This window comes from Patiria miniata, unplaced genomic scaffold (assembly GCF_015706575.1).
Source record: "Patiria miniata isolate m_02_andy unplaced genomic scaffold, ASM1570657v1 HiC_scaffold_7, whole genome shotgun sequence".
Taxonomy (NCBI): Eukaryota; Metazoa; Echinodermata; class Asteroidea; order Valvatida; family Asterinidae; genus Patiria; species Patiria miniata.
This window is the reverse complement of record NW_024037074.1, coordinates 47,075,936-47,093,247: the sequence shown is the minus strand read 5'-3', so window position 1 is coordinate 47,093,247 and position 17,312 is coordinate 47,075,936. Positions and strand designations below refer to the sequence as shown.

The window sequence follows — 17,312 nt, the reverse complement described above, 5'->3', positions numbered from 1 at the left end:
CAAGTCTTAGAGACTGATTTTGGCTTAGCAAGGAAATACTGCTTAGAAATTTGTGTGCTAAGCAGCTCATTGCAAATTTTGGCTTAGCAAGGAAATACTGCTTAGCAAATTTCTGTATTTAGAAACTTTGTGTGCTGAGCAGCTCATTTCAAATTTTGGCTTAGCAAGGAAATATTGCTTAGCAGATTTCTGTACTTACAAAATTTGTGTGCTGAGCAGCTCATTGCAAATTAGTCCCAGCAGCCTAATTTACAAAGCACTGCGTATCTTACGTCATGTGTAGGAATTGCGCACCAAATTGATTTCGCAGTTACGCAATAAACTAACAATCGATTTCACGAAACTTGACGTAGCTGCGCAACGTTTTAACCCTCTTCTTGCTTAAGAGGTCACCAATGGTCAAAATTTTCTTCCTCACCTCCTGGCATACTGTGTACAACCAATGGGGGTCTTGACCAATATTGACCCAAGTAATTACCAGGCTGACAATACATGTTTCCATAGGAGGGTTAAATAATCTAAACATCTTGGACGAGGGTAATGATAGCATTTGCGATGTTCGCGAAGCAGTTGTTGAATCAGATCCGCCCGCCATTTTTTTTTGTGCCGCTGTCAGCGGCTCGCCATAGCGAAAGAGTTAATCAAAGTTACTTGCCCCAGCAACTAATTCTAGCTCATGAAGCAACAGGTTATAGTTACCAGCACAGAGGAATCTTAATGGAAGTATTCAACGCTTTTTTGTATGTTTTCTTCTTGAAGGGACCGTGTATGATACGATCTTCGGCGATTTGGACGGGCAGTACTGGAACGCCCTGACCGACGAGGAGAAGAACGATCTCATCGACGAGATCTTGCAGCTAGAGGCCGAAGATGCGGGCGTTGCCACGGAGACGGGAGACGCGGAGGAGGAAGGTGGAGGAAAGGAGGAGCAAGGGGCGGAGTCTGGCGAGGAAAAGGGGGCGGATGAGAAAAAGGCTCCCTCTAGCAAAGGTGAGATTGGCCGTGTCAAAAGTTTCTCTCTGCTGGGAACCAGTCATGGGTAGTGTACATTACATGGCTTTTTGGTTGGTTACCGGATTTTGCTCAGCACAGAAAATATGTGCTTAGCGCAAATGGGTTACCAGCCAAGATGTAGTGTAACATATGAAGTTTGCGACTGGTGCACGGCGGCTTCACGGCTCACATTGCTTAGCGCATGCATTTATTACCAGCGTAATATTCCACTTCGCAGCTTCTTAAAGCCTAGTCAGAGGATCAACCATTCACATGTGCAGCAGTCACGGTCGAACGTCTGATAAACCCTAACATGCAAGTTATATGGCGACCGTGGGCGCCAGCCAATCGGAGTCGACTTTAGAAGCGTGATGTCATTTTGATCAGAAATGTGGACTAAGTTGTTGATTGGTCGATTTGGCTGCCATGTTTTTGTAATACAACAACGGGTTACCGAAGACCCGATAGAAGGCGCCCGCTGAATGGTCAGAATCTCGAGGTCAAAACACAGTCTTGTTTTGCATAATTAATCGCCGAATCTGCTCACATATCATAGACCCTAGGGATATTCCATAGAATACTTAATGCCCTTCTAAAAAAAAAATATATCATGATGGTGCCATACAAGGTTTGTGTTAAGAGGCTTTTAAATAATTGAGGGAACAAATCTGGCTGTGAATTTTAAGTTGATAGCAAGTTTTTCAATGCATGACCAATTCCTACATACCCCCGAGAATGCCAAAAAACGAGTCTCCAAGTGGCCGAGGTTTATGACTTAGTTATTCCAAACTGGCGCTCTAAGGCATGTTCTTGCATGGAGCATTTTAAAAATTCATTGTCTTTCTTAAAACAAATTTTCTAAGAGCACCATTGTTATGTCGTTCACGTTTAGCAGTAATATCGTCCGGGGTCAAATTTCACGCCGGTGCCCGTCGCCTCAGTGGTCACCGACGGACAATCTCGTTCTGCAGTTGTGAACTCAGTAAATTTTTTAACAAACCTTGGCGCGAGTTGTCGTGAACAAAGAGCGAAGATATTAATTATGTAACAAGATTGTAATTTTCAAGATGTGAAAGAAGAAATCTGTGTGTACTTGAAACTTGCGTAAATTTTTTAACAAGCCTTGGCGCGAGTTGTCGTGAGCAAAGAGCAAAGATATAAATTATGTAACAAGCTCGTAATTTTCAAGATGTGAAAAAGAAATCTGTGTGTACTCAACTTGGCACCAGCATCTTACTCAAGCTGTGTCGGGGGGGGGGGGGGGGCAGACACAAGTACAGTTTGGACTTTCAGTGACAATTGAGAATGATATCAAAATCATCAAAATGATATCAACATCATCAAAAACCAAAACTGCCAAGTTATCATGAAATACCTTACTTGACTGTAAGTGAATAATAGTCTCAAGCATCCTGTGAAATCATGGCACCTGGTGTGCTGTCATTTTCAAGCAAAGTGGAATTTTTGTATCAATTTCCAACGATTGTCGGCCGACCAACATTGGAACAAAAATGACTTTTTTTCAAATACTGCCCCCAATTTACCAAATTATTTAGTCCACATTTGGTTTGCAATCAGTTACACATCTGTGAACGGGTGCAAGCCAGCTAGTCTGGTTCCCAGCTCGTGCTCTTGTAGTCTGAGAACCAGACTACAATGAACAGCATTTTCTTTCTTGGTTTTTCCCGCATCTTTGAACACAAAATTTCAGGTCAGTGTACGAATGTAACAATATGTGCTATTAAATATCTCACCCCAAATCCATCCATTTCTGAAAATTACTGCAGAAGCAAATGTTGTATATTACTTCAAAAACTTTTTTCCCCCAACTTTTTTCCAATCTGTCTGAGATCAATGTAGTGGCTCAAACTGACAGGTTCTAACGACTATCCTCTAAATTACATACACCTGCCAGGCATTGTCTGTTACTCACACCTGTCCCTCGGAGCGGTAATATATCCCATCATCCCTTGGGGCATTTTTTTCTTCTTGGAGTGTAAGCGAAAGTTCATTCCACTAATTAAGAGGTCTTTTTTGTCTTTCTTTCTCCTTTAGGTCAAGGGGTCGGCCAGCCTGGCAAGGAGTTCGTTGAACCCTTGCAGCAGCCTAAGGAGTCGGGGATTAGCATGAATGTTGACCTGGCCAAGAAGGACGAAGGTAGGGATCTTCTTCAAAATAAAGAGAAAAAAAATTTTCTTAGGCCAAAAAAAAAAAGTCTCCGGTTTCTGGTATGCGCGCGCGTCACCGTAGTCATGCGCGTCGGCAAAATGAAAAAGTTTTTTTTTCAATGAAAGATGATGTCTGAAAACCGCCAAACTCACTGGTCTGACTGGAATCCTGCTGCTGCACAATTTTAATGTGTTTTTAGATTGGGTTATGGTCGAGAATAAGCTTTATGTGGCCTCTCTGGACTCCCATATAATTTGCACTAAGTTTAGTCGGGCACCATTTGCAGTCATCAGCCGACATTTGAAGAAAAAAAATCAGGTAAAAAAAAAAAAAAGCCGCGTCGCTGCGCAACTTTTTGGGCAGCTCCATACCAGAAACCGGAGACTTTTTTTTTTGGCCTTAACTCTAACTGTCCCGCATCCTCCAAAGTCCTTTTTGCAAAAATGGAGCATTTTGCAGGATTGAGGCTATATGGCAAACATGTGTGGCTGATTTTGGAGGATGCACTGTGTCAAGGTCCTTGGCCAGACCTTGTGTTGCTTATGCTCAGCCGTGCCTAACTTGAGGCCTAGATTATACTTGGAATCCTCCGCACTGCTCCAGGATGCCACTGGCTCTACCTCAACATACTGACAGTGATTGCTGGAGGATTTTGCAGGATTGAGGCAGTGGTCACCCCTCCAAGAAATGACGGAGGAATTGCAGGATTGAGGCTGTTTTACAAACAGTTTTTACATGGAGGCAGTTGGAAGATTTTGCAGGATTGAGGTTACATCCTAGCAAAAATGCCTAGGGAGTTAGGGTTAATCTGTCACAGTACGTGATTCTTTGATTGCATTGCTTGTGTGATATTCTCACATTTTGCTGCACAATCTATCCTTTAAATAGAATGTAATAATAATAATGATAATAATAGTGAACATTTCACACCTAACATGCCTAATAATGTGCAAACTCAACAAGGAAATCTTGTTTTAGAGTACTTAGTCAACTGTCCCCCTGAAATTGGAAGAGCATTGCTATCATCAGTTTGGCCAATCAGAGTGAGACTCACAAGCACGCACAACCAATCACATTGGTTCCGTTTGTGTCTGCTCTTCTCATGCCAGTGGGTCCTCAATTTTGTCATCTGTACCAGTGTAGACTTGAAAAGAAACCAAAATAGATCCGAGTAGAAGTGCCACTCACTGCTTTAAGGTATTTTTCTGTTTTTTTTTTTCATCCGTAGCTGCTATTTTTGTCACTATCGTGCATTCCATCTTGTCTCGCGTGTTCTCCTGGGGGGTAATAACCACAAATAAATCACCCTTTTGGGACTGTTTGGCCAGCACGCAGAGAGAGAGAGAGAGATAATTACTGGATAGGAATTTGCCGGAGGGGGAGGGGGGGGGGGAAGCAGACGACATTCATGTCTGAAACATGAGTTGTGACTACACGTTGAATTATAGATGTTGTGAGGTGTGTGGGCAAACATTAGAGTGGTTTGAGTGAACGCTTCCATTTGATGTGTTCACGCATGAATGAATGTTACTGTGACAAGTGGATCATGAGGAGTGCACATTTAACGCTGAATGTACGTTAAATAAATCCCTTTTGGGGGGGGGAGTTGGGTGTTTGGAGAGTTCTTTGAGAAACCCCTGCCCCATCCCCACCACCCCCACCCCTTCTCCTTTCCCTTCCCCCTTCCCTTCCCCCACCCCTTCTCCTTTCCCTTCCCCTTTCCCTTCCCCCACCCCCATCCCCAACCCCACACCCCCCTTCTCCCACTCCCACTCTCACCCCACCCCTACAACACCCCACCCCACCCCTACAACACCCCACCCCACCCCCATCCCTACTCCACCCCACCCCCATCCCTATCCCACTCCTACCACACCCCTACCCCAACAAACCCTACCCAAACCCCACCCAAACCCCACCCAAACCCCATTGCCAATAAATTTGTAACACTTTACCAAAAAAATTGGATGATTTCTGAAAAATAAAATTCTGGGTTGCTTTTTAGATTGCCACATGATAAGGTTTTTAATCAAAAATGATTCTTCTAAGTATTTTGAAGTGACGTTGCTGTCCCGATACGTATTTAGGAGTGAGTCATTTATTAATTTTCTCAGATTTTCTGTTATATTCAAGCAATTTTCCCCGACACAAAAATGCCTAGGGAGTTAAGGGGTCAATAATTTCCCTGTACTTAACAAGTGGCATTTCACTGTGTGGGAGTGCGTACAAGCCGGGACCTTCGGCAGGTCACGCACCCCTCAGCACCTGCAACTTCCATCTCCTCTGTCAGTCATCATGAACTATTGATGGTGTCAACGCCGTCCCTCATAACTTTTACCGATGACGGCTTCTTGCCGTGGTTGCCAGAAGGAGATCCCTCCGTGGCCCTATAATGTATGCAAGCCTTCACACATGGATAGGTCGACTACATGCCTGGCATAATAGTCCAAAGCGAAGACTGAGTATCGCGTTCTCAGTCAGAGTTTGCTGCTGTCGATGGCCTAATGGATTCTCGATCTCTCGTCTACGATCTTATCATTCAGTAAGTCCTCGCGTTTCCAGGATCAATCGACGATATGAGTGATTGACCTTTAAGCGATCTGCGGCCGTCCTACTTTAAAGAGGAGCAAACAGCTCCGTTGCCGTAGCAAACTTCATTGGTACTTGTGCCACCGGGTCCAGTGAATTGATCCTCGATACGTTTCCATGGTCGGACTGGGTGTGGTTCAGTTTGTCCCCGTGAAGTGGCACGGAATCCACTGGTACCCGTGTCACTGGTTCCTGTTTGTCCTCTGGGTGATGCGATTCACATATGGACGACGGCCAGGAGCACGCCCTGTCTTGAGTTGGTACCTGTGTTGCTGGTTCCCACAGTTCAGATGCACCTTCATCCTGTTCAGCGAGTGACAGACGATACGTTGATTGTACTGTAGATCATCTCGACTTTAAGTGGCGTCCTCGCTGCACGTTCCGCAGCTTGGCTGCATGATATTCTTCACACATGTCCAACGGGGACTATTTATAAGCCTAGAAATCCTCATCGGTGCCCATGTCACTGGTTCCCGACTTAGCAACTGCGCCATTCATTCTGTACAGATCTGCTCGGTACTCGTATCAGTGTCCCCTTATTAGAGCTTGTAGCCAGTTTGTCTGAAGTGGCTGATCGGCATTCGTGGACATTTTGCACATGTACTTTCCCGGAGAACTGCAACGTTATTTTTAGACCTGTATAGACCAAGACGTCGGCTTTATTTGCAGGCTGTGCCAGCACATCTGTGTAAGTTTGTATCCTTCAGATTTTGGGACATCCAAAATCTGAAAATGCGTGTTCCAAAAGAGAGTTCACTCCATTAGTCCAGGGGTGTGAAATCTCAGCTTTAAAGCTGATTTCAGCTTTTTTTGATTTGGATTTCAACTGTTTTCCCTCACTTGCTGTGTACAAAAGTATAGGAGATTTCCAAAGTTCAGCTTTTTTACACCTTTTTCAGCTGTTTTCAGCTATTTTTATCAGTGGTCGCTCACACCCCTTACAAATACATTAAAAAAGTAGTTGAAAAATTTGTCTTTTGTTTGTCGGAATGGCTTACGTACAAGTATAAAGAGAGCTAATTAGGGATCTATGTACAGTAAGATGTTTAAACAAGAACAAATTTCTTACCGTCATGTTGTGAAAAATTTGAAATTTATTGCAGTTTTGAATCAAAGCCTTGGGGGAAGTTAGTTTTAAAATTGTTTTGAAAGACAAACTTCAAGGTGTTGGTAGATTTTCCGAATTCGTTGCATCTTGAGAAATTTATAAAAATTCCTTGTATAAAAAAAGATTAATTAAATAAAACCCACGCCATGTAGAAAAAAAAGGGCCTCTTGTAGAATTTGGCCGTTTTTGTTGCAATGGGAAATCTATTTAACTGAATAGCTCACCTCAGGCACTCATGTCTGTAGACATTTGATTTATGTCATTAAAGAGACTGTCAAAGGAAAACGCTCAATTTTGTTTTGGCCTAGAGCCAAAAATTCAAGCAAAGATGGATCACCATGATGAATCGATGATTAGTATTCCCGACGGCAGAACAGATCTTGATTTTCTGTCTCCTATCCGAATCGGTTTCGTCTCTGATTTCTCAGTACTGAAATTCCATCGGAACGACCTCTCTTTTTTTCTTTCTCTTTTTTTACTTCGTTTGGACGGTAGCTCTTCTATGCCTGTACGTAGTCGACGCGTGCTCCAGTATGGGCATCGCTAATTTTGTTTGTTTGTGAGTTCAACGTGTTACCGGCCGCAGGAGTTTAAGATATTTGCACGGGCGGCTGCCAAAATCAAATTAACGTCTTGACTTGTATGCGGTACGAGGACCCATCCAGACAAAGGAGGGAAAGAATGCTTCCCGCTGTAGAAACACTCTCAGTATTCAAAGACTCGGGCTGGGAATGAAAACGGAATCGAAACGGGATATCTTAAGTTGATTTAACTCGACTTAAAAACGTTGCATGCCCTGGCAACATTTGACGTTGTTATGCCAGTAGGAAATAAATACTTCGAGAAGGGGACACTCCTGATAAAATTACACCCAGAAAGTTGGTTCTTCATATTACCTTCAATTTTGATTTAAATTTTGACTTCATAATCGGTATTTGTAACGTACGATTTTGATTGATACAAGTTATTACAAGGTGACCTTTTAAATTGAATAATCAAGTGTTGGAATTTTTCAGAGGTGTATGCCATGCTTGTCCACAAAAAAAGAGTCGTTTTAGTTTTGAATGGTTTTGACATTATTAACATATTCATTCTTTTTTCATCCACTAACTCTTTTTCCCCTCAAGGCAAATTTGTGCATGAAGATGTAAGTGAATCAGATAATTGTCGACACAAGAAAAAAAAATTCAAAAAATACTTGGTAAAAAGTTGGTGGAGGAATGCATGGAATAAACTGCATGATAAAAATTCCCCCTTTTTTTTTTTTTTTTTACAAACAGGTAGTTGGGAAGAAATAACTTTTTTTTTTCATTTGGGTTGATTCACATTTCGTATTCATGACTTGAGTCTTATCATGAACTGTATGGTTTTTATCAATTTGCACACTTCATCATTATGTACATGGAGAAGCACGGTGAATTTTCTACCTCAATTGTTGGCAACGTTTTTTTTGATTTGTTTTCATTTTTCAAAATGTAATGCAGAAAGAGGTATATATTTGCCAGACGTAAAAATGCCCCCCCCCCTCAACCCGCAGGGAAATACCAGGATGTGCTACTTAGACAATGTAAATTTCATTAACATTAATGTGGTGTCTGAGCACATTTTATAGTGAGCTGTGTAGCACAGGAATTTATCGAGCACCAAAAGTATTTACTGCGATGAAACTGATTGACACAAGAAGTTTCATTTCTTCTGAAAAAGTGGATGATGACATCATAAACACCACACTGGAATTGCTCATATACTGACTTCGCAGCTTTTGCAATATGAAACAGTATTCTTAGATAATCAGATATGGATGACATTATTTGTACATTTGTTTCTGTTCATGTTACAAAAGGTAGGTAAAGGGCGCCCTCTTTGATCACGCACACAATCCATTGCATGAACTAACACGTCTTCAGCACGGGAACACAACGCAGAGTGTAGCATGACCAGTTACAGATTTCTTTTCTGTTTCTGTTCTTGAAGATGCTGTTGCCGTGGCAACGCCAGAGCCTGCCAGGAAGGAGCCTACCACACCCGCGCCCGAGCCGACCACCGCCAAGAGGACGACATTTGCTCCTTCTGGCTACGTCTTCATAGCCCTAACGTCGGGGTAAATACTCGTAATTTCTTCTTTTTCATTTTTTTTTTTTTTTTCCATTTTTTTTTGGGGAGGCTTGTTTCCTAGTTGTGAGGGTCTTGTTTGACTTGTGATCAGAGGGTCAGGGGTTTGAATCCAACTTCAGGCCCTGTTTTGTGTCCTTGAGCAAGCCACTTTATTACAACTTGCCTCGTTCCACCCTGGAGTGTAGATGAGAACCACGGAAGCAGAACATGGAACTGATATACATACATGTGAGCCTAAGCCCAAAGTCAATCATGGCCTAAAGTCTTTTGAATATGACGCTGGAGAAATAGCCAAAGTTTCAAAAATGCCCCATTAGCTCTGCAAGCAATGCATACTGCCCTCTAAGGGCAGATATTGCACAGGTGCAATATACACACATCCCCCCCCCATTTTTTTTGAAATTCTCTAAGAAATATCCACCAATCATCCGTCAAAAATGTAGCCTTCCATTGACAATGTAAACGGAAGAGTTTATTCACCAATGCTCAACCGATGACAAAAGTCCCCCCCCCCCCAAAAAAAAAAATCAATGTTAGAGAAAGGTTGAATATATTGTCCTTTCCACCTCCAAAGAAGACATCCAAAAGAGAAGCATTTCTCGGGTAAACCATGTTTTCTCTCTGATAGAATCAGAGTACAGCTATCGTCCATTATCTGCCTGCAGGTCAAGAAGGGAAAATTGCAGCTTTTAGGAGTTTGTATTTTGTAAAACACAGCGATTATCTTAAATTTTGAGTGGCCGACAAGCATTTTGCAGGCTTTTGGAGAAGACCGTTTTGGTTGTTAGAGATGAACAGGCATGCATCTTTTCCTCTGATCGGCGGATTTCCTTGTTTTTAACTTCTCGTAAATACCACACAAATTAAAAAACACTGTACAGAGTCTTGGGTGTGTTGGAATTTCCTCTTTTTTTTGGTAAATTTCCAGTTGCATGCCTGAGTGATATCGGAACTCGAACTGTCCACCAGGACGGTGTCCCCCCCCCCTCCCCCTTTAGAGTTCAAAAATTCTGAGATGATTATTGGTGTGGGTCGCCGACCGTGAAATAAGATTTGCCATCTGAGGCAGCGCGATCGCCGCGAGTGTGTAAAATGGACTGGAAAACAGACTAGCAGGGTCGGTGTTCCATCATGCTGTTTTGGTATTCGCATGGCGTTCATATAGAGTGGCCTGGCCGGCTGTGTGGCAGCTGACACGGCTGAGTGGCGTCATGGGTAAATGCTGGGCGATAGTGCGATATATATCGATTAATCGTGATTAGCGATCATGGCCTTTGGTGCTAATACCAATTATATTTTCCAGTTTGTTGTCATAACCACAATTAATGGTTAATCCGAAATTGTGCATTTTTGCACCTGAACTCTCCAAAAACCCTCACTACGCAAAACCAACATCTGCGTTATAACCAGCAATCGATATTATTTGTCATAGGATTAATCGATAAGTGATCGTTTTGTAAATCACCCAGCACTGGCTGAGAGCTTTTGACCCTTTCCCCGTCGTCCATTTTTAAGGGCAAAAAGGTTTAAAAAGGAGAAGGACGGGCACTTAATCCCGTAAGACTTTTTTCTGAGTATCTGCCGAGTTGTTTTTGAAGAAAAACAACTTGAGGGTGTTACTGATGTTTCTTGTCTGCGTTTTTGCCTTGCTCGCTGTTTGACCTTTTTTTTTTAAGAAGGTACTCTTAGATTTTTAGTAGATTCTAAAGCCTTTCGTTGAGAGTCGAATTTGCCTGTTTAGTAAAATAGAAACTTAAACCTTTTGACAAAGTTATTGCCATATTTTACACAAAATTGTAGTGATAATGATCATTGACATGTACACTCTTTTAAATGATACGCAATGTGGTAGTAATATTAATGATAATAATTTATTCTTAATACAGCATTTTTAAATAAAAATCTCAACAAAATGCCTAGCAAAATATCAAAACCAATAATTTAAACCTTTTAATAATTAAAAAACAGTTACAGTAATAATCTACATCAAAAAGTAGTATTGAATTTTCTAACGTCTAGCAAGAAAGAAGTTCCATTGAATACAGAAATAAGTTGGGTTGTAATTTTTGGGTTGAACAATTAAAGAAAAATTTTTTAAAATATTTACGAACGACTTCATAACAATGAGTTTCACTGAGAACACATTGCACTGGATGTGTGTGTTAAAGATATAGTCCATCATTTGTGATTTGTGCATTTTGTTCGTTTGAAGCAACAAAAGTGTTCAAAATCTAATGAAGGATACTGAACAACTAACCTGATGAAGTTTCAGCTAAGCTTCAGCTGTGTATTCCGAGAAAAACAGCATTCTAGGATCTCAATTTCAAATCAAAAGTTACTGAATCATGTTTTGAATTGTTTTGAATTGCAGCTATACGCAACGTCGCGCACTGATCCGACGAATTATAGCAACCACGCGCGCCTGTGCGTCGTGCCAATGCTTGCGCGCGCTGCGCCGAATAACAAAACGAACTACTAATTTAAATTTTCCTACGGTGCGTCTTAAGACGCACCGTTGGAAAGGCCTTCTTTCGTTGATTACTTCAAAATGACAGTTTCCCAGAAAGAATAATTTCACAGGGAGTTTAGTCCCCTTACTATCTTTCAACCAAGTTTGTTTTTCAACAATAATTACGCCAGTTACTTTTCGGATGGCTGCAAATGATGGACTATAGCTTTAAGTGCGACATTTCAACATGTGCTATTAACAAAACTTTAAATACATATTTTAAACATTGGGCTAAACCCAGTATTAACATTTTTTATAAATCTAGCCACTTGTAATATATTTTTGAGAGCTTTCGTGCTCTAGCCAACAAGATAGTACGCTGGGAATGGCTGTTTTGACAAAATATCAGATCTGAACTTTCAGCATTATTATTCATGCAAATGCTGATTTTTTTTCCCGCGGACACCTGTCCCCACAGAGACTGAATCTTTTTCAGAAAGGGAATGCGAAATCGTGACATGTCGTCGACAGACGGCGTGATTTCCTCCGATAGCAATATCCGGCTGTCTGCAACTGTTTGACGTCATCAGTGTAATTAGCTATGCGTAAAAAACAACCAAAACAAAAGCTAATGGGAATCTTAATTCAGCATGGTGAATCACATTTGTAAGAATTAATTTGTAGTTGAATCGGAGATTAGAATCTCTGAACTGATGCCTTTTTTTAATATTCGTTTGTTTTTGGTATCTGTCAATCTCAAATCGGGGCTGTCCTTTATTCCCAAATGTCCTAAATCCCCTGACCCTGGCGCAATGTGTGAAACAATGCGATCAAGACAGATCAGTTGAAAGTATCCAATGCCAAAATTGAGCAGGACAATTCAAGCTGGCACAGTGTTCTAGTAACGATGGACAAAAATACATGCGGTTTGACCTCAATCGGGTCAAAAGTGTTTACAATTTCTGAGAAATTCAGATGTTTTATTATTGTAAAAAAACCCTGAAATCCTCAAAATGTTCAAGAATTCCTCTTACTAAGTCCCACTGAACGCCATTTTGTAGCTTTTTTTTATTAGTTGATCTAAATTGTATAATTCCTTTCTTTTTTTGATCACAAACTTGCTAATTTGTTTCCGGCATTGAATCAATTTTATACAAAATCATTGCTGTTGTTTTGATATACATGGACATGTTTTTAAACCAAACTTTTATTTCTGAGAATTCGCTAAACACTTTGTTTTGAAACAGTGATAACCACATCTGTTTTCAGCAGCAGTTTTTGTCCATAATCAGAATCCATTGTATTTTAAAGCTATAATCCATCATTTGCAGCCATCCGAAAAGTAACTGGCATAATTATTGTTGAAAAACATACTTGGTTGAAAGATAGTAAGTGGCCTAAACTCCCTGTGAAATTATTTTTACTGGCAAGCTGTCATTTTGAAGTCAACGAAAGAAGGCCTTTCCAACGGTGCGTCTTAAAGACGCACCGTATAGCTGCAATCGGCTCAGTGAGAACGTGTCTCAGACGCTGAATTCAGGCCAAATTCAAAACATGATTCAGCGACTTTTGATTTGAAATTGAGATCTTAGAATGCTGTTTTTCTCGGAAGAAACAGCTGAAGCTGAGCTGAAACTTCATCAGGTTAGTTGTTCAGTATCCTTCATTAGATGTTGAACACTTTTGTTGCTTCAAACAAACAAAATGCACAAATTACAAATGATGGACTATATCTTTAACGGACCACTCTGTCTAGTTTCTACTGAGTCAATTCCTACAATACCTGGTGACATTCCCTACATTTGTCAGACTGGGGGGGGGGGGGGGGGCTGGCTCAAAACCACAACACTGCCCGGAGATTATTGAAGCATTAATCATTCAAGACCTTGAGAAGAAAAAATAACAGGATCGTGAACTGTGACAGTCTGGCAAAAAAAAAACGGCCACAAGGGGCCACAAATTTTTATTTTTCTCGGTCCCAATTCCTACGAGGGATTCTGACACTGACAAACGATGCACGTCGGCAAATGATGTACACGCACGTCGCGTGAGGTGTACTTGTGTAATCTTACGTCAGTCAACCGTGATGAGAATTTATGTAGTAGATGTCATGTCAGACAAATGAAAGCCCATTGATGTTAAAGGGGCACTAGGTCCTGAAATCCCCTAAAATTTTATGTTTTGGATTGTTTACTTTAATAGCCTATTTCAAGCATCTGGTTGAAAGAAAACCAACCTAATTGTCTTACCGTTCCCGAGAAAAGACAAACAAAAAAAACCGCTCGTTTACATCGGACATGATGGAGCAGAAATACGTTTTTCGTGTCGTTCTCAGTGTACAATATACACGTTGTGTGTCTCGGGAACAGCGGTGACCAATCTCCAATGCAAAAAAAGGGGTTTCTTCAATGACCGCAAAAGGCGAACACTCAACGAATGAAATCACAACTACATGTAGCATCCAAATAGCTCGAATTTATGGGGTCGCAAAGGTGGAAACCCCAAAATTCGTTCTTGCATGCATAATACAGGAATAACACAAAAACGCCCAGTTTTGAAAGGATAGTTGTGTGGATGTTGTATATCCTACTTTTAAATGTTATTTCCGATTAACATCATCTCGTTCAAGGCGCGTTTCGTAGCCCAATTGGGCTGTTCCAGGACCTAGTGTCCCTTTAATGGCCTTAGACTCCGGCACTTTGAAAATGTGTTGACGGGGACTATTTTAGTGTCACATGTGGTCCATTTTACTAGTGGATTAGTTGATGTTTTTATTTCTAATGCAACTTTTCAACAGTACGTCTTCAGAAGACAGGAATAGACATGAGACATAACAATGTCACACTTTGTTTGCCGTGTGCTTCATGTGCACTTTCTTACAGTAGCTTGATTGTTTTCGTTCCCACCTGGCTCCCATAAGAAAATGCATGTCCGACCAAAGCGTGACGTCATGACGTTGTTTCTTTTAGATTTCCCATTTGCCTTAGAGCATGGTCCCAAAGCAGTATCTTTTGTGAGAAAGGGCTGAGAATTCTTTGAGAATATGATTTGTTTTTTTAATTTGAGATTTTATATCTGATGTTTTATTTTCCAGCTTATTTGAGGGTAAATGTTGTTTATTTTGGAGAATTCTCAGTGATAAACTGAAATTGTAACCCTGACCTTCCCAAATCCTCCAAAATCCTCTTTGCAAAATGGAGGATTTTACAGGATTGAGGTTGTATGACAAACACGTGCGGCTGATTTTGGAGGATGCACTGTGTCAAGGTCTTAGGCCGGACCTTGTGTTGTTTATGCTCAGCCGTGCATAAATTTAGGCCTATATTATACTTGAAATCCTCCGCACTGCTCCAGGATGTCACTGGCTCTGCCTCAACATATTGACAGTGGTTGCCGGAGGATTTTGCAGGATTGAGGCAGTGGTCACCCCTCCAAGAACCACATTCAAGAAATAACGGAGGATTTTGCAGGATTGAGGCTGTATGCAATTTTTACATGGAGGCAGTTGGAGGATTTTGAGGATGCATATCCCAGCCAAAATGCCTAGGGAGTTAGAATAAAGGGAGGGTTTGTTTCTTCAAATTCCCTTTTTGATTTTGTTTTTTTAATGGGTGGGAACTTCTTACTGAACTGGCTGTGTACTGCTCATTTTAAAATAGTCGACACACCCCTTTGATAAATTTACGACTTTTTTTTTACCCGTACGATACATCAAAAGTGCATTATTGACATTTTGACAGAGGAGAAGCATTCGCTTACCACTGCCTAATTATATGCGAGTGGCCTTTCCAGTCTTGAGTGCACTACGTGATGGCAGATGACAAATCGATACGAGAGGCTCCAGAGGTCACGTGATCAGTCACATGATCAGTAGCAACTCTGGCTCTGTCTCTAGTTTGTATGGAGAGCGTAGGAGGCCCTCTTGTGACCAATTTGTGAAATGCCAGTGTGTGTTTGTTCAACTCGATCGGCCATGTGTTATGGATATTTGCATGTGTTGCATCTGAAATTGTGTATGCGCATAAATTGAAATTTGGGAATTTTTTTTTAAAGTACGGATTTAGCCAGCTCTGGGGTGTGTAATTTGCTGTAAATTTAAAAAAAAAAGTGGTGTCCATCTGTTCACCTTTGAATGAATGTCAACAAAGCTCAAAACAGGATATATACACTTAACGTACATTTTTTTACACACGTACATTTCTCTCTTCAATCCTTGTATGCAAACATACATTCAGTGCCAAGTAATCCTTTCAGTCAAAATCAGTCAAGTGACAGTTTTCAACAGTTAAGAGCTCCCATACATAAAGCAGGATTGACTGGCTGTGACTGTTTATGTAACTTGATACAGCTGTGCTTTGACTGTAGGTGATTAAGCCAGCTGTGCCTACCACTTGCCTGCGTTTGTCTGTTGACTGAATTTGACTAGTCACAGTGCTTGCTTGAAGACTGTTGGTGACCAGCCTGTGTAAAAGGCATGGCAGGGAAGAGGATTGATTTTTTTTTACTGTCTGTGACTCAGCTGTTTGTACGGCAGGAGGGTTAATTTGGAAAGTAAATTTACAACCCTTTTTTCTCTGTAAGATTGCAGAAAGTACATTTACAGTAATACAAAAAAACCAACAGTTTTGGAACATATGGTTTTATCAATGTTTACTACCCCCCCCCCCCCACGGATCATATGCAGATATATCCACATATAGACATACCAAAGTATTGAATATAAAGCTAATGTATTCTGCTTATAAATATCAAATTTGTATTTCAAATTACAATATATTTACAGCATATATAAATCAACATGACTAAAAATATGTACGGTTCATTGCCCCGTATGGTAGAGATATGCAGTGGGCATAGAAGTGGCGCACAAGTTGTGCATAATTTATTTGGTCGGCGTATGCTAAGTTATTTCCGTTTCCATATTTTTATAACTGTACTGTGAGGTCCAGAAATATTCATGTCTAAACGTTGTGCGGTGTACACGTTGCATATCAGACATTTTTACCAGACCGGGGTTCTCTGAAGTACGTATATTTGGTTGCGCAGAGACTATGGACATGTTCATGTAGCACTTGTTTTGGTAAGTCCACGTTTGATGTAAAAGTTGACTATTAAAAAGCGAGGACATATGGTACGCCCATACTTGTTTACGTTACATACCAAGTGTGGACATTCCATTGCTTTCGTGTAGTTAAGAAAAACCAGTGAAAAAACTCATTTTTCTCAAACTGTGAAAACTCTTTCTGTATCTGTCTGTATCTGTATGGCTACGTTGCAGAAACCTATTCAGGCATTATCGCAACGGAGTACTGAGGTACTCAAGGCACTGGGAGTTATGTCTATTGTTAGATGAATGAAGTACATGAGAGATATGAGACCCATTATGTGGCACCAGGGTTTACAAGGTGCTGCGGCCACTGCCAGGACACCGGGGCGAACCCCTTCTCTTAGCGACAAGTGTTACTGGGTTCTTTAACATGCATTACACAACACACGGGACCTACGGCTTTGCGTCCCATCCGAAGGACGAAGCAATAGTGGTAAAGTGCCTTGCTCAAGAGCACAAGCACCATGTTCCCACGGTCAGGACTTTCAACCCAATTTTTTTTCTTTCTATGATTCCCTTTAGTGTTTCTCTTCATTCTGCCATGGATAAACCTAACCCTAAAATGCCTCTAAACCTGTTTTCCAGAAATGGGGAAACACTGTGTGGACTTGCCCAGGTCCACACAACGTCGCCTCTACCTGGTTTATGTGGACCTCTTTTGTTCGGAAGTCCACGCAGTGAATGTAATGCCTACCCACTTGTACACATTGCCTTATACCAGTACCTATTGTTTGACTGTGGACATCTCCTTTGTATTCGTGTTGTTAAGAAAAACACGGAGA

At 41.1% G+C, this 17,312-nt stretch overlaps 1 protein-coding gene across 1 annotated transcript in view; it reads left to right on the top strand.

Moving 5' to 3' along the window:
- Positions 1–17,312, top strand: part of LOC119745236 — a 67,732-nt gene that overhangs the window by 24,660 nt on the left and 25,760 nt on the right. Inside the window, exons 6-8 of the mRNA XM_038221459.1 lie at positions 760–990; positions 3,049–3,150; positions 8,834–8,960. Of these exons, the coding sequence (XP_038077387.1) occupies positions 760–990; positions 3,049–3,150; positions 8,834–8,960 (460 nt within the window). The remainder of the gene's footprint in view (positions 1–759; positions 991–3,048; positions 3,151–8,833; positions 8,961–17,312) is intronic.